The 22,469-nt window shown below is 36.4% G+C and overlaps 3 protein-coding genes across 4 annotated transcripts; 2 read left to right on the top strand and 1 right to left on the bottom strand.

Annotated features, from left to right (window-relative positions):
* Nucleotides 1-106: 106 nt before the first annotated feature.
* On the top strand, nt 107-833 carry LOC129796893 (uncharacterized). Its single transcript, XM_055839027.1, has 2 exons — nt 107-295; nt 364-833. Exons 1-2 carry the CDS (start codon nt 276-278, stop codon nt 782-784), a joined length of 441 nt encoding a protein of 146 aa, XP_055695002.1. The 5' UTR covers nt 107-275; the 3' UTR covers nt 785-833.
* A 344-nt stretch (nt 834-1,177) lies between these two features.
* LOC129796788 (zinc finger protein with KRAB and SCAN domains 5-like) lies at nt 1,178-19,421 on the top strand. Of its 2 annotated transcripts, none has more exons than XM_055838870.1 (7): nt 1,178-1,499; nt 13,094-13,213; nt 14,859-15,385; nt 16,810-17,346; nt 17,737-17,908; nt 17,980-18,315; nt 18,397-19,421. In XM_055838870.1, the coding sequence occupies exons 2-7, from the start codon at nt 13,103-13,105 to the stop codon at nt 18,520-18,522; spliced, it is 1,809 nt and encodes a 602-aa protein (XP_055694845.1). In that variant the 5' UTR covers nt 1,178-1,499; nt 13,094-13,102; the 3' UTR covers nt 18,523-19,421. The 2 variants fall into 2 exon arrangements, with proteins under 2 accessions (XP_055694845.1, XP_055694844.1); XM_055838869.1 differs by lacking the exon at nt 1,178-1,499 and adding an exon at nt 8,797-11,876.
* Nucleotides 19,422-19,670: 249 nt separating this feature from the next.
* Nucleotides 19,671-22,043, bottom strand: LOC129796890 (probable zinc transporter protein DDB_G0282067). The gene is made up of 2 exons (XM_055839024.1): nt 21,632-22,043; nt 19,671-19,974 (listed from the first exon to the last, which is right to left on the bottom strand). Exons 1-2 carry the CDS (start codon nt 21,890-21,892, stop codon nt 19,744-19,746), a joined length of 492 nt encoding a protein of 163 aa, XP_055694999.1. The 5' UTR covers nt 21,893-22,043; the 3' UTR covers nt 19,671-19,743.
* Between the last annotated feature and the right edge of the window lie 426 nt (nt 22,044-22,469).

The following is a 22,469-nucleotide window of genomic DNA, read 5'->3' as shown; positions in this document are numbered from 1 at the left end:
ATTATTTAATTAAAAAATGTTTTGAGTATTCGGTTGTCTTATGGTAGTGAAAAAATATTAAAAACTATGGTGTAATAAAATTATTTTAAGCCTTGTCAGCCGGGAAAGTTGTATTAGCGTAAGTAAATTGTAGGTGTCGCTGGCTTCTTTGGTATTGTGAGATGAACATCAATGACATTTTCTTTATTTACAAAAAATCATTGTTTCGTGTGAAGAAAACGCCCAATTTATTTCAATAAAACATTATTGTGTTACTTAAAAATCATCTCTAAACAATGGATCACATTCTCAACAGGTGAGCCACCTCAGAATCCTCTAATTTCAATGATAAAATTAACATTTTCTCAATTGCGTTTCGTAAAGGAAACGTTCTAGGGAGGAGGAAGATGCTTCAATGGATTTTATGCCACTCTCCAAGCGAATAAATAATCTTCATCTGACCACAACATCCCTGCCACAAATCTACGATAGTAACAGCTCAAATTCCGATGCGATGTGTACCCAAAATTACAGTCAGGCACCCCCAACGGAGCCTCCGCAGAACTTTGTTCACTTCTACTCACAACAAAATACATCTTCTGCCCAGCAACAGCCATTCTTCAGCATTCTACCAAAACCCCAAGAGGTGCCACAGGACAGTATTCACATGTCAGAATATTGCCCTGAGCTGAGTATCATTGAGAATCCGCACTACTTCCTGAAGAACAAACTCCTCTTTGAGCTGCATATTCAGCGATTAAAACGTTTCCAGTGCTTCGAATTGGATGACACTGTTCAGCTGTGATGATTTTTTTGGGGAGGAATCTCGCATTAAAGGAGGCTTTGTGAGTCAATTTTAGGGGTGTTTTGTAAGAAAATCCATAAGGAAATTCCATTGGATTTTGGTTTCCGTGGCAAGCTGCTGCTATATTTCATTATTTGTAATGAGCGAGAGTAGTACATACATCCGAGTGTATCTTATACCCGGTCTCCACTGTATTATTTTATGATCCAGATGGGAACTTTAGGAAACCCAGGAATGCCATCAAATCTAGAAAAATCTATTGAGCTTTCCTGGATTTTTATTTTCAATAATAAAAAATCATCTGTTTTGCAGTATGAAGTTAGGCGCGGATTGAGCAAAGCGACGCGGGAATATTCAAATAAATATCGGTAATGTACTCAATTGCAATAATGTATCGCCAGGTGGCGTCGATGTAAGATATCTCTGTGTATGTACATATAATTTTGACAACTTGTGTGAAGAAAAACACGAAATTTTCTCGTGAATTATTTTAGGGAGAATTGCCGTGAAAATTCTTTGGGAAAGTAGCTGGAATATACATTTTTTTCCCGCGGATTCCGTGGTAGTGTCGTTCAAGTGTTTCCGGCCGTGCGTGAGTGTGCGGAAGCAGTAGCAGCAAGAATTGGGGGTCCCGTTACATTCTTCGGGGGCACCACGACGAAGAAAAATTGGGCGAGAAGAATAAAAATCCAAGGCAGGGTCTCAGCGTGAAAAGGTGAGTGTGGGATGTCGCGTGAAACGGTCGGGATTGGCACTGTGTGGCACATCCAGGGCCAGAATGAAATCGGGCGCAGTGGCGACGCCACAGCCACTGATCCCGCAGTCCTAATTTTGACGCGCTACAAGCGAAAATGGAGAGGGAGCGTGCTTGAGTGGGAAGTGGCGGGGGGAAAGTGGGGGATGCTCTGTGTTGCGAGGGAATGGCATGAGGAGGCTGTGTGGTGGTATTTCTGGCTGTGGAGGGGCGCTCCTGCCCGGGGGCTTACGATGGTGGCGTCCGGGGAGGGAGAGTGAGACGCCACGATGCCCCTATCGTGCGAGTGCGACGCGAGCCGAATGATATCAATTCGGTCTCTTCTCCCACCGCTGATGCTCTCTCACTCACCCTGATGCTGATTGACTATGATCTTCTTCACCCACCCCCACCCTGTGCGATCTCTCCTACCCCCCACTTGAAGGACAGCAAAGGGGGATAGAACTAAAATAAAAAATATAAAAAACAAAAATATTCATTCATGCGGGATTCATTAGGAATTTTTTTTAAAGGAAAATCAAAACTATTTCTCTTCTAAAAGAATCAATTTGGCGGTTATCTGGCAAATAATTGAATTATTTTTGACGAATATTATGAATTATTGATTAATTCTTTGTTTTTAACTAAAGAATAAAATTTAATATTTGTTTATTATTTATTTATTTTTAAATTTTAGGTATTTTATTTTAGGAAAAGTGAAATTATTTGAGACAATTTGCTTTAAGAATAAACAATTAAAAGATAGCTAGAATTCTTCTAGTTTTTCTTAGAATGAAAATAATTTGTGTAAAAGAGATGTTAAAACAGCATACAGCGCAAACATACAAGCATGCGCTGCGCATATATTTATACGTATTAAATTGAATTTAAATTTAATTTAATTAAAGTTTGTTGAATGAAGTTCAACAAAAACGTTTGATAGAGTCTGTAAGAATCAAACCTTTTAGTATAAAAATGATTTCTAGATTATTTAACGTCTATAACCTTTTAAAAATCTTTTAAAATAGTTTTCTTTTAGTAAAATGGAAGAATTAAATAAAAGGCGAATTTAAGCAAAGTTTGTAATGAATGAGTCCCGTATTATCTGTGTTATAATTTTGATATTTAAAAATTGAGACTGTTTAATTTGTAACACTTATATAATTACCTACTAATAATAATCTGCCACTCCATTTGAGACCTTGACTTCCTAAGAAAAATTTAGTTGACCTAGAAAATAATCTATACTATCAACTATTTGTTATTTAATGTGGTATAAGAGGATGTTTTAAAGTTTTAGCGGGGACAAGAAAAAGTTTTGTCTCGCTCGTGACTGCCTCAATTGAGGCAGTGCAAACAACCTATAAACCCGTATAGTTGATAAGAAATTGATATCTCCATTTAATTGTCTTCCAATGTAAATTTTATGTACCTATTCGCTATCGCGTTTAGATTAACTTCAATCGTTTCCAAAGAGGCTATATGCTTGACGTCACGATGTTTTACACCTTAAAGAAAATTTACCAAAAATTCCTTGCAAGGTGTTCAATTGTAATCCCGAATAATCCTTAGATTCTAAGGAGGTCTGTTTGGCACTGATAAACCCCTTGTTTTTTTTTTTGTACATTGCAACTTTATAAAATAGCCACGTCAAGGCTATGTGGTGTCCATGATAAATAATGTACAAAAAGGCAATGGTTGTGTATAACATATTGAATGAAAAAAAAAAAATAATAATAATAATAATACTTTATTTTCATTCCTACTCAATTACAATGTTCTTGTTACAAATTCAATTTGCGTTAATTACATGTAGATTTTTTCGGAAGATTACTCCGCGCGAGTCCTAAGACTGTTTGGCTGAAGGGGGGAGTCCCGTCGGTGGCGATCATTGCACGGGAAGTTCCGCGATCACTTAGCGTACTGATGCTGGGCATTGGCGTTCGTTCGGCAGGCCACATAGTGTAGATCGGTTTTTACCAGCGTTGTCCCTCCGCCACCAGATAGTTCCACTACTCATTTTAATCACTTGAAGGCTCCCATCTTCTATGTACAGCAGAGCATATTTGGTGAATAAATGCCTCATAGTTAGATGTGTCGCGTTTGGTTGTCCATTTCCATACAAAATGCTTCGGATGTTATGCATTGAATGGCTAATGAGGGACTGTGGGGATGCCTTTTGGGATTAGTTCGCTCGTTTTACACAGAGAGAGAGTCCATTAAATTATAAACTCCCTACAAACTCCACGCACGGTTGTAGCGAACAAAAAACAAGAGAGAGGGGGTTTCGCAGCACGTGGATGGAAGAAAAGAATAAATGGAAGGGATGAGGGAGTTCTCGAAAGGAAGGGGATTTGTGTGACAGGCAGAAAAGAAGAAGTGAAGCGAAATGAAAGTGTGTGGCTGTGGGAAGAGGGACATGTATGTAACGAAAAGGAGATTCATCCCCACTCATAGAAGTCGAATTGACTTCCCTCGAGGCACAAAACTCAGACCACGAAGTAGTTCGTTTCTCTAATTTTTTTTCCTGGTCCTTTCTGCCCATTCGTTGAGTAGTCTTTAATGTCCATTTTTTTGCCCCTTCTACTGACCACATTTTGCTGGCTGACACGGGGGATTTTGTTGCCTGTTGGTGGGAGATGTCCCTTTTGGAAGCCATGTGCTCACAGGTGGTATAAGCAACCACTAAAGAGAGTGGGACAGATGGATGCTTGTGGTGTTTGGATGAGGATGCGAGAGGAGAGGCACACAAGTGCGTGAAATTCTCACACTCCTTGCGTTATCTCTCCCCCACCTCTGTTGGTGCCTTCTCCGTTTTCCCGCTCCGCAGCTGTGTGTGGTGCGGCGGAGGAGGAAGTGGGATTGATGTGGATGATGATACACAAACAATCCACCACCCCACCAGGCATTTCTCCCACCCCTTCTCACGTGGTTGTTCCCCCCACTTGTTTGGCATCAAAAATTGCGTTGGAGGGTCTCCCCCATGGCGTTGCGGCTGTGCCGAAAAAGTGGGATCTGTCTGGGGGGCAAGAAGTGGGGTACTCAGTGACGCGACGGCGTTTTAGAGGGAGGGTGGAAGATGCATTCGCGTGATTTAGGGGGCCCCTTTTTGTGCTTCACGCTCGTCACCCATTCATTGTCACTTTCATTCATCCCATCCAATGTATTTACTATGTGCAGATGAGGGGGAAGTTCACTGACCCATCCAGATTACACCAACAGTTTGAAGTTCCTATTAACTCACACGGGAGCACGTGGACTTGGTAATGTTATAACAATGAAGATCAGACTGGAAAAGAGATTGGAATTTATTTCTTTCATTACATTCATTGTGATTTAATTATTTGGGTTGTTTGTCAAAATTTTCGTCAGAACTGGGACTTTTAGGCTCAGAGTTAGACTTGTCTTCCTAAGCAGAGTTTTCTAAGGAGTTGTTCTACTTGCCTAAATAAATATTGGGTCCATGCAAGAAATTTCGTTAACGTGTGTCTCCTATCTAAACAGGCGTGAAAAATCAAAGGAAGAATAGGTTTTTAGAGGACATTTAAAAACTCTACTGTCCTTAAATTGAACAATTATTAAGACTAATAAAAAATATTTCGATTTGTTTTATATTTTCATTGACTGATCCTCAGAAATCAGAAGAATAAGACATTCTAACGATTATTCTTAGTTCTTTCTGATTTGATCAAATACCGTAATAAGATATCTTTTGTGTAGCTTAAAGCAGCTCCAATAAAATTAATTTAGAGCTCGCGCGAGCTACTCTGCTGGTCTGTGGGATCCCAGTGAGAGAGAACTTTTGTGACCCAGAGTCTCTGTTTCCTCACTCCTACTTTTATATAATTTTGCATTTAGGTGGGAGAACACCGTGCGAGGACTGGGGAGTTCTTATCAGGCACTGATGTCTCTTCCCGCCACTTTACAACCGCGTGTGCGACTTTTGTGCGCTTGGAGTGTGCCCAAATGGTGGTGGTGGGGGAGGATTCTCCCACGGAGTTCACACACAGAGAGACCGGCATTTATGCGGGGGCGCATTGTTTTGATTTTCCGGTCAACACCCCCACGTTTATGATTTCTCAGTAAATAATGCATAATAGCATTGGAAAAGTGAAACAAAAACCTTTGATGTGCTGACTGAAGGCAAAAAGAGTTATTTCCGATTTTTTTTCTGCTTGGTAGTCAACCCAATTTTAAAAGGTTTTTTTTCAGTGTAATGTGTGTGAGAAGCAACATTTTGTTGGAATTTGAAAATGATGATTATTATATTTAAAACAAAAATGCAGTGTCAACATACAGTTGCAAAAAGGTTGCTGATGAAAAAAAAAAGCTCCCAACCTCAGGTATCAGCATTTAAGTTTGTATTATGGACAGAGAGACACACGGTGGAGATATATAAGAAGTAAGAAGTAAAAAAAAAACTTGCTGAAATGAGTGTGTGAATGAGATGGATAAACGTGGCAATGCTGAGTTTTCTTGTAACCTACTTTCGAATTCTTGCTCGACTATATGGCTTTTATGTGAGCCAACAACACATTTTAATGAATGTCTTACAGACATTTTCAAATCCTTTACCTGTGCCATTGTATTCTCGCAATGATGATGTAGATTTCCTCCCCCCACCTGCCCCGTACCTTTCCACTTGGTGAATTTTGTCTCTGTACGTCTTACAATAAATCTCAAAATGCTTCACCGTAAAATGAATTAAGATGTGTACATAGAGATTTTCTTCATACGAAATCCCCTACCTATACTTCTGTGTGGTATCGCTTAAGAAAAAAAATCTCAAATTCATCATATTGCGCTTCTTGAGTGTGTGAATGACACAAAAATGATTCTGTGCAAGTATTTCTTTTTTTTTTTTACTTTATTCTGTAAAACTTCTATTTATGTATACGAGGGAATTACGATACGGACAATCATTTCAATGCACTTTTTGCATTGCTTGCGTGAAAAAAGAACATTTGCGTTTCATATTGAAATGCTTGTTTTTGTTCTTATTTTTCAAAAAATAAAGACAGCAAAAAAAAAAGAAAGAAAAGATTTATTAAATTAAGATTGTATTGTTAAAGAATCTTGTGCAATTGTTTGGAATTTATTTTTGTACACAAAGTGTGTTTTTTCGCAATATTTTATTTTGTAGAGGGGAAAATTAGGATTTTTGACAAGTTTCAAGATCACCAAAATGTTGATTTATCATGGTTTTCGTAGAGAAATTATTTTTGTGAAAAATATTTGAATTTTCTTTTTATTTGACAGTTGTATTTTATGAAAAATCTGATTTTGGCAATTTATTTCTTTAAGAAAAATAATTTTCAAGAAATTTTTTTCTCAGATAATTCATAAAAATTCATGGAACAAAAGATTTTTCATTTTTTCTTTTAAAAAATAGCAAAAAAAAACTTTATTTTGTAAATAAAGTTTTTTTTGCTCCAACTGTCAAAATCTTGCAATAATCTTTGTGTTTGAACCTGGCGTGAGGTAATTTTCTTTGGGTTTCCGGTCGTCGCCAGGGGTAGAGATTCTCGTCCAAATGAAAGACGTACTTCCCAAAGCTTTCAACCCCTATCCGGGCCTTCTTCAGTGGCTGGAAGTGGGTGAATTTCTTTATTTAACAATTAACATTCAAACAATTTTATATAACAATAATTCTTACTCGTAACAGATTCTTTGGACACGTCTAACGTCACTGACTTTTACATTACTATAGGACATCGCGAGGGAGATCTTTGATTCTATGGGGGTGGTTTGTTCTCGCACTATGGAAGCATTGGCATACCACTGGGCATATGTTCAGATTCGATGACGTGGAGATCCTGGATACCCAAAGACACTACACAAGGCGTCTGATCACAGAGATGCTCCACATACAAGAGAATCTTCCCCTGCTGGTGAATTCCAGGAGGGATGTGGAGAGGCTCAGCAGTGTCTACACAAATCTCATCGCGCTAAACAAAACATCAACAAATAGACGGAGGGGAAGGCAAACTCAACGAAACACATCGATGAATGAATGTCAAATGGAAAGGGGAAATGACACAGCGGAGAATTGAATTATTCATAGTGACAGAGGCCGTTAAAAATAGTTTCTCCGCCAAACAAAGAGAATTAACACAAATTGTACAAGAAAAGTAGGAAAATTCATTTAAAACCGAGAACAAACCACCCCCATAGAATCAAAGATCTCCCTCGCGATGTCCTATAGTAATGTAAAAGTCAGTGACGTTAGACGTGTCCAAAGAATCTGTTACGAGTAAGAATTATTGTTATATAAAATTGTTTGAATGTTAATTGTTAAATAAAGAAATTCACCCACTTCCATCCACTGAAGAAGGCCCGGATAGGGGTTGAAAGCTTTGGGAAGTACGTCTTTCATTTGGACGAGAATCTCTACCCCTGGCGACGACCGGAAACCCAAAGAAAACTTGCAATAATCTTTAAGTTGAAAGATAAGATTTTTGCAGAATCGATCCAAGAATTAATTTTTCACAAGAAAACCTATTTTTGGGCAAAATTTCACCTTTTAGGGCTCTGCAAGTGTTTCTACATTTCTTTCCTCAATCTTGGTACAAGTCAATGAAAGAAAAAGCTTTTCCAGCGACTTTCTGGTTCATTTTATATCCCGCCTTCAAATTGGAACATTGCAGAAGAACATGAAAACAGCACGTTTTTCCTTTAAAAAATTGCAATTCAAACACAAATCTTCATCCAGCTATAAAACTAAAGTCGTAAAGTCACATAACAGACTTCTTATCAAATACCAAATAATAAAATTCTTTGCGGTTTTTTGGAAGCACCATTCGCAAAGTCCGTGAGAATGATAAATTTCTTGCAAAGACAAAAAAAGAACACTAAAAAGACATTTGATTTTGTGATGTTTGTTTTTCTTTATAAATATAAATTGTTGAGGATTTTTAGGAAACAGGTTTTGCGCGACGATGTAAAACGAGCATCAGCTTGAGGAAGTATTACGATGAGCAATTTTATAAGACAAGTTGTATTATTAAATTAAATATTTAGTCACACCGCGAGAGAGAGAGAATAATTCACATGAGTGACTTATGGGTAAACATTTAATTCCATCCATCAATTGGAAGTTCAAATCGCTAAGAAGCACGCAAGAAGTCTTCAATTTTTTTTCTATAAGTAATTAAATATATAAAAAGAAAGAAGAAAAAACATTCAAAAGAGGTTGAGCAGTTTTGCTAAAATTGCACAACAACTTTTAGAGGTGTGGGTGAATGGAATAAAAAAAAATTGCAGTGTTTGAAGAATTTTCTTCTCTTTTTTTTTCCTTTTATTTTGCTAATATATAATAATAATAAAAATGATTGCGAAATTGCAAAAGAGAAAAAGTCACTTCGTGGCGAGTTTCTTTGCAAAAAGGTGGTTTTGTAAAGGTTTTCGAATTGAAATCACAAGCGATTCACGTTACTCTCTCCACTTTCTAAATTTCTTTCATGTGGTGATCAAGAGGTTGAAATATTTTTGTGTGTACATTTTCTCTCTCTTTTACACTATTTCTCTCCCTTTTCGACACTTTAGTGAGCATAAACTACACTTATGTATGGAGTCTTAGACAAGAGGAAGTACAATGATGATGAGGGCATTTAAATGAATTTTCCCAAAAGAAGAATCAAAACTTGAAGGTATAAAGTTTTTGGGATATTTCGTAAATTGCACCTCAAAATGGGATTCTCCGTACAACTAAAAGGGGTCACCAAAAGACATAAACAGAGTATTTATGATTTTTAATAAAGCCATATAGTTGTCTTGTTCCATAAAATCTCTCAGTACGAGCACCGTGAAATAAATTTGGAGTCAGTGAATAAGTTTTGGGGGAATTTTTTAAGTCATTTATTATTTAAAAATTTAGTTGAAAATAATTCTGAATAGATTTGCTTCAAAATTCATAAGCCACGCCCCTCTTGTATTTTATATTCCTTTTAAAATGTATGAAACATGTGCGTAATTGTTTCATTCGTTATTGCATTCGAATTAATAGCTTTTGACAGTTTTATTTTATAGTTCTGACATTTTTTAGGTACTTTTTTTAACGTTTGGGGCATTTTTTTTAAACAATTGACGTTCACTTCCTAACGTTGTAAGTTTCATTTAAATCGTTTGACGTTTACTTTATAATGTTTAAAGTTCATTTTTTATAATCAATATTCCTTTTTTTTTTCAAAATATAACGTTTTTTTTCTCTAACGCTTTAAGTTTCTTTACTAGTTTGACATTTCTTTTTAATCATTTAAAAATCATATTTTTAAATTGGTTTTAAATACATTTTATGAGTGTTTCAAAATGAATTATTTCTGTTCGGAAATCATACGGATTTTAAGATAATAAATCCTGTCATATATTTCCCTACGATTTGAAGACCTGAAGAAGATTCTAGTTAAGATCGACGTGTCTTTGAAAAATTGATTCAAAAATTTGTATATCTGAGATAGAACTTTTTCTAATATTTTTCAAAATTTAGACTTTGAAAAGAATTTTTTGAACTTTGAAAAAAAAAGTCTGACAAAACTTTCAATAAAACCACAAAGCAGCAACATTTTTATGCTTAATGTTCTCCAACACTCACACAGGTGTTGTGAACCTTCTCCGCACTGACGAATCACGAATACTTTCAGGTGGAATAAAAAGCTCTCTCATTGTATGGATTAATATGATATAGCTATGTACGTATATATACAATGAAAAGTATGTAATACACACGCGATGTGATCTCTCGAGGTTTTTAGCTTTTGCAAATGTATTTGCTATGTGTGCTGTGGTGCAGTGGTTGTGGCCACATAATGTTGGAAAGTTTTTCAACAACGCGAGGTGGAAATATCACTTCTTTTCTTCTGCCGCAGTGTTGAAGTTTATTGTAAAAGCGGATCGAGACCAATACGAATGGGTCACACACGGGTTTGTGGCTTTTAAATGGTTTTCTCTCCCCGAAAAAAAAGAAAGATTTTTGACGAAAAAAAAAATTGAGAAAGACACGAGACGGTTCGATGCCGAATATCCGGAAAGTTGATTTCGTGCCCAAGTTTCGAGAGGAACTGTGCGTGTGCCAGTGACGATTCCCAATTCAAGCACTTTTATATCTACTCACAGAAAATCCGCACATTTAACCCCCACATTTCGGTGGGTCTACACTATCCACTCTCCCGTCGTGGTCTTTTGGTGGCTGCTGCACACAAGAAGTGTTGAGTTCGCGTGCGTTCACGGAGTGTGTGGAAAGTCGATGGGTTGGGAGTTGGGTGCTATGGTGGCGGAAACTCCCAAAGAAGAGTGTGTCTCACCATCGTGAAGAGTGGAAGGAAAATTCGTTTGAAAAAAAAAGAAGAAGAAAAGGCGAGAAGAGGGTTCGAAATTACAACGAGAAGCATAAAAATCAAACATTGGAAGTGAATTTGTGTTTGTGGACAAAAAGTGAGAGAGAGAGGGAGGACCCCACAAACCCTCTCCCTTTGAGTTTTTCCTCTAAAAACTTTAGTTTTTTTTAAACTTCTTTGCTGAAGAATAATTTAAAATAACTTGTGCGAGTTTTATATTTATTTCTTTTTCTCATGGGAAATTCCCTCATCGTCATCAAAGTATATACCAGCAAATTTTTGGGTGATTTCAGTGGAATTTTTGCAATTTAATGATCATCTCAAAGACTGTGTGGCGTGACGTGGTGCTGAGTTGATTTTTCAACAATATATACTAAAACACTTTTCACGTTGAAATACACCTTCAAAGAAAAACCTGTGTGGAAAAATTCAATTGTGACTCATAGTGTTGCAATTTGAAAGGAAGAAAAAGAAACACAAGCAACACTCTTAAAGTAAATCTTTTCCACGACTTATATTCATCCAACAATACTCATTAAAATTTAGATTTCTTCACTCAAAAACTTCCAAAGGTATTTCATTGGTGCAAAAAAAAACAACTTTTCGGATGTGAAGAAAACCAACGAACAGTGTGGAATTTTCGAACCACAACGTCCCAAAAAAATTGAAGCATTTCCAAAAGTAAAAAAAAGTGATATAAACTCTTGAAAATTAATTATTTTATTTTTGTGTGGATAAAATCAGTACCAAGAAAATCATGTGGAATTGAAGTTTTTTTTAATTGCACCCACCATTGAGAGACTAATTAATTAGAATAAATTGAATTAAAAAATCTAACTGTGCTCGTGTTTTAAAACTTATAATTTAAATTTTCTCCCTGAGAAAGAGAAGTGGAAAAAAAGAAGAATATAACTGTTAGAATTGGTGTGTTGCGCGCGCGTCTTCAAGAGCTCGATTTACAGCTATTCAGCAATCTTCAAGTCCCGATTCCCAAATGGAAATGGATGATAATGATAACTTTTTGGATGTGAGTCTCTTGAATTTTCACCATTCTTGCATTTTCCCCACCAGTTTGAAAATCTTGGTGCGAGGAAAAGGAACACGTTTGGTTTTGGTTGAAGGATTTGTCAGTTAGTGAAGAGAGTTGAAGTCTTTCGTACAGTTTGTGATGTTAAATGAAATTGTACTAACTTGAGATGAATTTGACATTCTTTAAAAGTTACTTTTCGTTGATCTATTTGTCCTTCTTCAGGTCTGCAATGTTAACAATATATCCATTATGATAAAAAAACATAAATCTATGGGAAAATTTAAAATGTTGAGGAGTTTTTCTTACAAAAAGAATTGAGGACATTTTTATTAATTAAGGAATCCAACACTACAATTAATTAGAACGATTTAAACAGTCCTGCTGAACTTTACAAGATAAAGACGATATTAATTATCCAATATATAATAGACAAATATCAAAGCCGAAAGAATTTTTAAAATGTTTTATTCAAAAACGGTTTAGAAAATCTAATTCTCAAGCCAGATTTGTAAAATTTTATGGAGACATCCCAAAACTCATTTTGAAGGAATGAAAAGGTTTTATGCTCTTCAAGTAAACTGTGCAAAATTGCCAGCGGATTTAAAAGAAAATTAATTTTCTCATAATTTCTTTTATAGGACTGATTGATGAAATTAATGATGAGTTGATGAATTAATGAGTTAAGATAGTTTTTAATGGAACACTGAATACTCGAAAAAATATTTAAATAATCAAACTAATAAATTAAGGGAGCGATTTCAAGCCAATTTTGAAACAAAAAATTCTAAATATGCTTGTACTCTTGTTAAATGGCCAAATACTGATAAGAATTCAGTTGTTTTGATTAAGAAAATAAATTTTTGTGCTAAAAAAATTGCTTGAAATGCGCACATTTTGGCCATTTTGTTTCTGTAGAGTTTCAAAAATAACGTGACCATTCAAGTTTTATTTCAAGAATTATAAAAATTCTAAGATGACTTTTAATCAACATAAAAATTCTTGAATTTTTACACTTTATACTAGAAAAATTATAATTAGAAAATAGTTAAGTTACTTTTGATGCGTACTGCATATGCTGCATTGAGTATAATCTTTAAAATATTATGAAAAATTATAAATTACTAATTTCATGACAATTTAATGAATTGCTTTTAATGAATTTATAAAAATTCTCAAGTTTTAAAATTAATTCTTATTTATTTTTTCCCTTGTAGTACCAAAAAATGAACTTCTCCCCGTTTACGACCCAATTCGCCAGTGCTCTACCTGCAAATGCCGTCAATCAATTCACAGCGGCAAAATTTACACAGAACATTACAACGGCAAATGGACAGGTAAGCTTAAAGTGCAAATAGGTAGACTTAGAATATCCCTTTAGGGGCTCCCCTTGTTGCGCTACAAATCTCACACAATTGAGAGAATGGAGTGAATGAAATGAATTGAATCCCGATGTATCTTTTAAAGTAGCATGAGTCTCTGCTTTTTTTCTATATATAAATTATCCAATTGAAAAATTGACTTTCACTCCTATAACATTTAAAACATACACCGCGGCGGATTGTGTGTGCGTTGTATGTTGTGTGGTGATTAAATGGCATATGAATGGGGGGAGACAGTGTGTGCGAAAGAGTGAGAAAAACACGATTTTATGTTTTCATACATAATGCTTTAAATTGGTATATAAATAATAAATAAGAAGAAAAAAAAATCCATGAGATGGGGAGAAAAAAAAAACAGAAACATGAGTATTAGAGTTGTGTTTAAGTCGACAACTCATTGCAATATTCAAGTTAAAGTGTTTCCAATCACTTATTTTAGTTTTTCCACAAGTTGCTGTTGTACCTACTGTGGAATCGTGAGAGATTATTACAGTGAGGTTCTCATTTTTCCCATAAATGCGAATATAATGTCATGGCCGTTGGAGGCAAAAAAGTGAAAAAAAAAAATCAATCAATTTTCACAGATACAAAGTTGCCTGAAAAATGAGGCTTCTTTCGAAAAATTCTTTATTGTTTTTTTTTTAGGATTTTGGGTTTAAAGGTATTAGAACTTTTTTTTAAAGGGTTTGTAGATCGTTGTACGAAAGAAAAGAATATGCTTCCACACGACGTTTCGAGAGCTTTGTTCCCGCTTCATCAGGTCTTCAAAATATGAAATTCTTTAGATTTGAATTTGATTTAAAAATTTTAATTCTAAAGACGAATATGTTTACTTTTTAACATTTATTTCAATCTGTTTGCAAGGCAAATAACAAACAACTGAATAAATTCAGAATTTTTTTCAAGTCTCGCAAGTCCTTAAAATCTTTTAGTTTATAATTAATAAATCCTACAAATATTGAAACAAATCCAACAAATCCTTTAAATGCTAGAAAATCAAATTTTCAAAACTGTTACAAAATCTTTTAAAAGAAAAAATGAATAATTCAGCTTTTCCAGTAAATCTTTTAACTTTCAGTTTTCCCTTTAAACTGCATAGAGATGCATCATTTTTAAGACCTTCTCAGCCTTCTAAAATGTCCCACATCATACACGAATTTCGCATAAAACTGCATATTTTTTTGTTCATTCTAAAACTGCATCTTTAATGCATTTTGTGGGTGAATGGATTCGCAGCTGTATTTGTGGGTTGATGAAGTGCGAGCACGTTAATTGATAAATTTTCTCCCACAATCCACATTTTCTATAAATTAAACATGATGGGAAAATTTGTGATTGTAGTAGATGAGCTCTGAAGATTCCTCGTGGGAAAAGTTTCTCGATGTGCTTTACCTTGGCGGGAGATTAAATAGGTGTGTGTGTGGGGGGGAGAGGATGTAACCGCGTGGTTCTGCTAAAGTTTTTTTTTATTTTTGAAGAGAAGAAGACGAAGAGTGAGAGATTTGGCGCGCGCGGGAGAATTTTCTCATGAATTGGTTTGTTGGGTACCTTTACTCTGTATCTATACTAAATGTATATATAAATAAATGTGTGGAAACAGGTGGTCGGATTGGTGTCTGGAGGGGATGGCGGAGTTCATTACCTCCGGCCGGTGGAAAGTGGGGCGGCATTCCCCGGGCAGACACAGACGACGACAACATCGAATAGTCTGCAGCAATCGCATCAGACACTCATAACGCTCCCGATCACGATGCCGGGCGCAAAGCCGGGAGATGCGCAGCAAACGGTACAGATACAGGTGGTTAATCCCAATCCCATTCAGCAACAGCCCAAATTCCAAATGGGCCAAATGCAGATTCCCATTCAGGGGCTTCAGCAGGGTACAACGGTACTTACGGTGGCCTATGCTCCGCAAGAAGGGGATATCCTGCAGAATCATGGGCTACCGGAGGGGATGACGGTTGTGGCGGCACTTCAGCCGCAAGATCTTCAACTCATTGCTCAAGCACAAGCAGCACTCACGTCACAGGCTCAGCAGCAACAGCAGCAGCAGAATACTCAACAAAATACGGGGTCCCAAACAACGGAGCCCAGCTCCAAAGATACAGAGGAACAAACCATTGCCAAGTAGGTATCTCTTGTAATTTTTCTCTGCTCTTTGTTGGTGGGAAGATTTCTTGTTGATAAACTAAACAACTGAATAAGGAGAATTTCTTGATAAATTTAATAGAGGAAAATTATGAAAGAAATTGAACAGTGTGGGAAAATTAAAGAAAGATTAGAAGGGAAAGAAAAACTTAAAGATAAGTCAATCATAACGCGTCCAGTTATAAGAGTTGGTGTCCCACAACGTGCGATTTGTGAGCACAATTAGCAGACAAATTTGATTTTTTTGTAAAATTCGACAATGTGATGGATAAAAATGGTCATATCTCCGGTTCTATAGGACCTACAGAAATTTCTTGACTAGTTTTTGGAAGGTATTAAAACAGGCTATAAACTAACATAAATTTCAATAATTTTCAAGGTCACCTCCAGAACACAAAATGGCGGATTTTTGTTCTACCAAAACAGTTTTTTGCACTTTTTGTTTTCAAGGAATGCTTCTAGAGGTTTCTGATGTTCTAGAAAGTTGTAGAGTTTTGCAAAACCTTTAATTTGATACTAAGATGAGCAAAATCGTACAATCCGTTCAAGAGATATGACTCTTAGAACTTTTCAAATTCAAGAATTTTTCAAATGGCTATATCTTCTAAACGGCGACATAGAATTTCTTCATTTTCGGACTGATGAAAGATATTGAGTCAGGCTACAACATATCAAAATTTAAAGGAAAACGATAACAGATGTTAGGAGATATAGTTCCTTAAAGTTAGGCAATTTTTGTTTTTGATTTTTGCGCCTCTTGCGGATGTTTTTGGAACTTGGAATGTTCTAGACAGTTGTAGGGCTTCTCAATACCTTTCATTTGGTACCAAGATGGTCAAAATCGGTCAAGCCGTTCTCAAGTTATATCGAAAAAACACTTTTTGCTTTAGGCCGCCATATTTGCTAAACGGCTTGACCGATTGTCAAGTATGAATTGTTGATGAAAACATCTCACTGAGCTCTACAACATACTAAACTTTCAGACCTCTAGCTATAAGGGAAGTGGTTGACGGTATTTCAAAATGGCGAACGGCGGCCATCTTGGATTTTGAAAATGCGAAAAAATGAAATTTTACACCCACATTTCTATAGAAAACTTCAAACCCGAAGTCTCTATCTGTTACCGTTCCCGAGCTATAAGGCAAAGTTTGGACCACCGGCAGGCCGGCCGGATCAAAAATTTTCCACCACCATTTTCGTAATGTGGGATGTCTAAAACGTGCTCATACCAAGTTTGAGCCCGATCTGAGGTGGTCGGTTTTTCCGACGATTACAATACTTGGTGTTGGCCACAAAGTGGAACACCAACTAATTAGGGGAGAGTGGGCAAAACTAAAATTAGTCAAATCTTGCTACGAAGAAGAAGAAATCTAATGAGATTTTCAATGCCTCTTCCCCCTCAGACCCATTCAAATAAAACAGGAGCCAGTGTGGCAGCAGAATCCGGTTTCGAGTGCCAGTGCCTCCACGGATATTTCGGAGTACCTGTCGCGAATCCCAACGCAGGAGCTACCACTGCACCTGCATCACTTCCTCAAATTCAACGCGGAAACCATTAAACGTGAATCTCAAGTGGAGAATAGTCCACTAAATGGGGCAATAATCAGCTATGATTACTCGGGGCAGCAGCAGCAGCAGCAACAGCAGCAGGTGGATGGGAATCAGGTGCAGCAGCAACAGGAAGCTCATAGTCAGGATGCGAGTGTTGGTACGGACATCCAGGGGGACATTCCAGCAGCGGGTGAGGGCACGGAGAAGACCAAGAAGAAGCGACGGTACAAGAAGAAACCCCCAAAACCGAAACGTCCCAAACCGGGGCAGGTACACATTGCAACAGCACTCGATGGGACAATTCTTTTTTGCTGCCCGGAATGTCATCGTGCCTATCCGGAGAAGGAGAACCTCGAGCAACATTTATCCGTCCACAAAATTGAAAGGAGGTAAATAACCCAAAAAATTCCCGGCATGATCAACCAATTTGGGGGCTCTTTAGCCCACAATTTATGGTCGATAGAAAACCAAAAACCCCAAGAGCTCCACTTCTTCGTTCAATTAACAAAGAAAATGTCTTTTCTATCTCCACAAATGAAGCAATTAGAATGTCTTGATTAAGTGCTAAAAGAATCTCACTTGCTTCGGGGCTTCCAGATTAGTTAGCTTCTTTTCACTCTGGTTTGACCAATTTTTTTCTTTTTTAATTTGTTAAAAGAAACTTTTTGTGTAATTGCCTGGAGATTTATTGGGAAATGGGTACCGTTTTGGTTTTAATGTTGCATTTACAGTGATGGTCGTGAAAATTTTACACCAAAATTTGTTTCTTTTCTCCATAGATTTATTTGCGATATTTGTGGTGCAGGACTAAAGAGGAAGGAACATTTGGAGAGGCATAAATTGGGTCACAATCCAGATCGACCCTATATCTGTAGTGTCTGTATGAAGGGCTTTAAGCGCAAAGAGCATCTAAATCTTCATTTTGTCATTCACAGTGGGGAAAAAACGGAGGTTTGTTGATCATATAAGCTTTATTGGGAAGTTTTATTTTCTAAAATAAAATATTTTTGGGCTGTTTGTAGATCTGCGGGGAATGTGGGAAGGGTTTCTACAGGAAGGATCATTTGCGGAAGCACGCAAAGTCGCATGCAATGAAGAGAATGAAGGAGGAACTAAGTGCGCAAGCGAGTGCAGCTGCTGCAGCGGCTGCAGCCTCAGCAGCATCGTCAGGTAGCTCCATTGAGACCATTGTGCCCGCAGTTTCAATCACGGCCATCCCAACGTCGGTTTCTGGATCAAATTCACAACCATCCGATGCGAGTGGGGACACGGAAATCACGTCGAGGGTGGAAACGTCCACGATTCAAACATCCGTTTCAAATCCCGTAACTTCGGGCACCAATACCACAATCATTCATGTAAGTTTGGTTCTGTTTTTATGCCCCTCACTGTGCCTCCTTCAATTTATTAATAAAATCAATTTTATTGCTTCATGGTAGGTACCAACAAGCAACAACACAACTCTACCTGTTCAAATTCAACTCCCCCAACTTGTGGCCACCACAGCGACGGAGAGTTCAGTGTCAAATGTCGGCCTACCACCAACTACGTCGTCTCTTCTCTAGAATAGACAAAATATGGGGCTAAAAAGGAGCCCCAGATAAGGGGAGAGGGTTGTTAGCTCATAGTGAGATGGCCGCCAGAGATGAGGCTTCAATGCAGATTTTCCTTTTTTAAAACGGATTAAAAGAAAAGTTGAATGAAAATCCAAGAAAAAAAAAACGGATTTTTAATGACATTTTATCAATTTATTAATGGAGATTATTCTGAAAGACAAATTATATGAGAGAATTTTCATACGATTTAAAACTGATATATAGAAGAGAATTATATAAAAACAAAAATATATATTTTGTGGATTTGTAAGTATATAGAAATAAGCAGAAAAAAACATGAAGTGAAAAATGAAATAAGCCGAAAAGGCAGCTCTGTAAAAAATTTCCAAGAATGGATTTAATTTAAATTTTACCTTAAGTATTTTTCTAAGATTTTATCTTCTACAAGAAGATTTTTTTTTAAAAATATTATTTCTCTGAATTTAGTATTTTTTTCATTTGTAGTTCATTTCCTAAAAAACAATTTTCTTGAAAATAAGCAAAACGTGGTATTAGAGCATTCTCAATAGTTTTTTCTTTTCTCACTTTTCCTCACACTCTGTTTATTTGTTTTTCTTGAGATTTTCCTTTTCTATTGTGATTTATGTAGTTATATTATGAAAATTTTAAAATTTTGGGAAGCTCTAACATTCCAGTTGGAATTTGTAAGTTTTAACGCGCCCGGGAGAGCTTGAAGCTCGTTAGCGATGGAGAAGCTTACAGAAGTTCCAACACAAAAACAAAGCGAGAACTTTGAGAAACAAAGACAAAACTCGAAAAAATGAATACAAAAAAACATGAACAAATTGTGTAGAAAAAGTTGATACAAAAAGCTCTGTAAATAAAGTTTATAGAAATTCAATAACAAAGCTCTTTTACAACTATATAGTTTCTGGCGCAAAAGTTTGGTTTTTAATTCAGCGGGTTCGTTTCATTGCAGGCGCTCAAATCTATTGAAGAACGGCGTGTTGGTGCAGCAACTCGATGGTAAGAAAAACAAACAACCAGAAGAACAACAAAACCACTTTTCTTACAGAGAAAAAGCAGGAAAAAAGTTGAAATGAGTGAAAGCTCAAGAAAAGTTCGAGCAGAAAGGCGGAAAATGAAGTAGTTTGTGGTTGTTTATAACTTAACAGTCGCTTTTATTGGCTCAATGATCTACAGTTGGAAACGCAGAGCGGGAGATACGCTCTATTCGTGATGCCCCACGTGGATGTCGTGGTATTCGTGGCCACCGTGATCGCCGTCATCACCGCCACCACCGTAGTGCTCAAAGCCGCCCGAGTAGGAAGCGGCGCCTTCGTGTCCGCCATGACTGAAGCCACCACCGTGATAGCCGCCAAGCGTCTTATCCTCGAATTCACTGTGATTCTCCAGTGTCAATCCATGCCCGTGGGAGTGTTCAGTCTCTGGATGGAGGACCTGCAAGGAAGGGAGGAAGGTGTGTGAGTTAATTTAATGTTTTTTAATTTAGAAATCTTTTCCTAATCTTTTCTAACTGAAAGGTTTTGAAATTGTTAAATAGCAGAGATTTGACTGATTCTGAGTTCTTGAGCTCTTATTTAAGTGAAGAGTTAAAAGCTTAAAGGACTTTAGGGATTTTTGTTTGAGTTTGATTACAGATAGAAGACGTTAAAAGGACGTTATGCAGAATAATTTCAATTACATATAATAAATTTCTTCTAAAAGACATAAAAATTAAATTTTTCTTTGCTTTATCCGAAGATCTAGAAGGAAAATTCTTAAGAGTTTTTCATAATTCTTTTTCAATGAATATTTATTTAGATTATTTTTTTAAAGAGCTAAAGAGGTCTTAAAGAAAAATCCAAGCTTCATTTATATTTATTTTAATTCCACCAACAAGGAGCTTAATTTTATCTAATGAATTAATTGAATAATTTCAGAGTAAAGTTGATCAGCGTTGGATGTTTCCTGATGTAAAATATTGATGCAATTATTTCATAATAATGCAAAAATTATACAACTTGACTCTATAATGAATTTTTTGAAGAATGAATTTTATGCACTTTCATGACTTTCATTAAATCTTTTGTAAAATATAACCTCGTAAAGTTCTCTCTACCGCGAAAGGCGCACACAGAGTTAATGATTAATGTCAATTTATCAATTTAATGTTTACCTCTCAATTCACTCCCGCTAATTTGAAATTAGTTTCGGTTCATTTGGGGGCATTTTAATGCGATAAAATTGCGAGAGAAATGTAGGCAAAATTGGTAGTTAATCAATGCTTTGTGTAAAGAAATTATTAGGAAGATAATTCTTTACTTCAAGATTGCGTATTCTGTGAAAAATTAGTCTAATAATATTTCTTAACCACAATAAAAATGATTTGTAGCATTCCGCCATGTTTACAATATTCTAACCTAAATGTTTGGCGTCCTTTTTGAAATAAATCGATTTATTGAAGATATTTTAGTGTTTCGATGTTTTCAAAATCGATTTTTACTATCGAAATACCAAAAAATTGTTCAAAAATCGATTTATTTCAATAAGGACGCTAAACATTTAGGTTAGAACCTCGCAAATATGGCGGAATGCTATGAACCTTCTTTTTCTAATATGGTTAAGAAGAGAGATTTAAATTAAATTATAAATTAAAAGGATTAAAAAAATTTGACAGGGGCATAGCAATAATTATTTTTTCATTTACCTTAACTGTTAATTAGAGTTTTTCATAGACTCTTTCTCGTGTTCTGAGGTTGCTAATTGATTATTTTCAAGACCCTTTCTTTAAAAATTCTTATTGTTTAAGATTTCCTACATCTTAATGAAACCAATCGAATCGATCTTTTAAAAGAATTTTTTAAGGAAATATTTCAAGAATTTTTAATTATTTATTTTTAACTAATCCTTTTAATTGCTTTCAGTTAATTTAATTTAAAGCCATTTTGACGCAAGACTCTGAATTTTTCTTTGTTCTATTTTTAAAGAATTGATTGGAACTACTTCTAAATTAATTAAACTTGTTCTTAAATTGATTTCTTCTTAAGAATTTCATCAAGATTTTAAACAAATATCCTCTCCATAAAAGAAAAAAATAATATTCATGTTCCCTTACCTTCAGCTTGTGCTTGACTCCAGACACCTCAACGGGATGCTTGAGCAGGTGCTGATCCTCCTTCTTAATGTACACCGGCACAGCATGGAAGTGGTGCACTTTGAAGCTCTGATGGGACGTTGCGTGTTTGTGGTCCACCTCAACGTGATGATCTGTCTCACTACCGCCACCGCCACCACCGCCACCGTGTCCGTAATCGTCGTGAATAATCCCAGCAAGGGCGGACGCCATCACGGCGGAAATCACAAGCAACTTAAACATCTTAACTAAGGTAGATTAGAAGAAATGCGAGAGAAATTGGGACAGGGTGGCAAATCCACACGAACACTTTGGATAAACGCGACTGAATGCAAATTGTGTGCCCAGGTGAGCCTTTTATATGCGGCGCCCCCACTTTCACATTACCCATTGGGGATCTCTCCCCAGCTGGCGGTGGCATGCACACAGAATGGGGCTCCTGTGTTAGCAGCATCGGAAGTGTGCGAGCATTTGTGGACATGACACCCTGTGTGCGGTTAGTGGACGTGCGCAACGCACCACGACGGATTTCCCGCGTGCAGTCTGTATGTAAGAGGTGTGCGACGAAGGCAAAAAAAAGGTGAATGCAGAACAAGAAAATTGCATTATTTACTTGTTTGATTAATGGTGTGACGCATTTCTCTTTCACCCAAATGCTCTGTTTTTTTTCCAACGCATTCAATGGATTTTTATTAATGTTTTGGATTTCCAATAATTTTCTTTTTCGATCGTTTTTGTTATGGGAGGTGTTCTTTCTCATTTATTTTGTGGATTAACTTAAAAATTAATTAAGGATATTGAGAAATTTTCCCTAGAAGCT

This window comes from Lutzomyia longipalpis, chromosome 1 (assembly GCF_024334085.1).
Source record: "Lutzomyia longipalpis isolate SR_M1_2022 chromosome 1, ASM2433408v1".
Lineage (NCBI taxonomy): Eukaryota > Metazoa > Arthropoda > Insecta > Diptera > Psychodidae > Lutzomyia > Lutzomyia longipalpis.
Note: the sequence above shows the minus strand (reverse complement) of the source record. Positions and strands in the feature narration are given on the sequence as shown.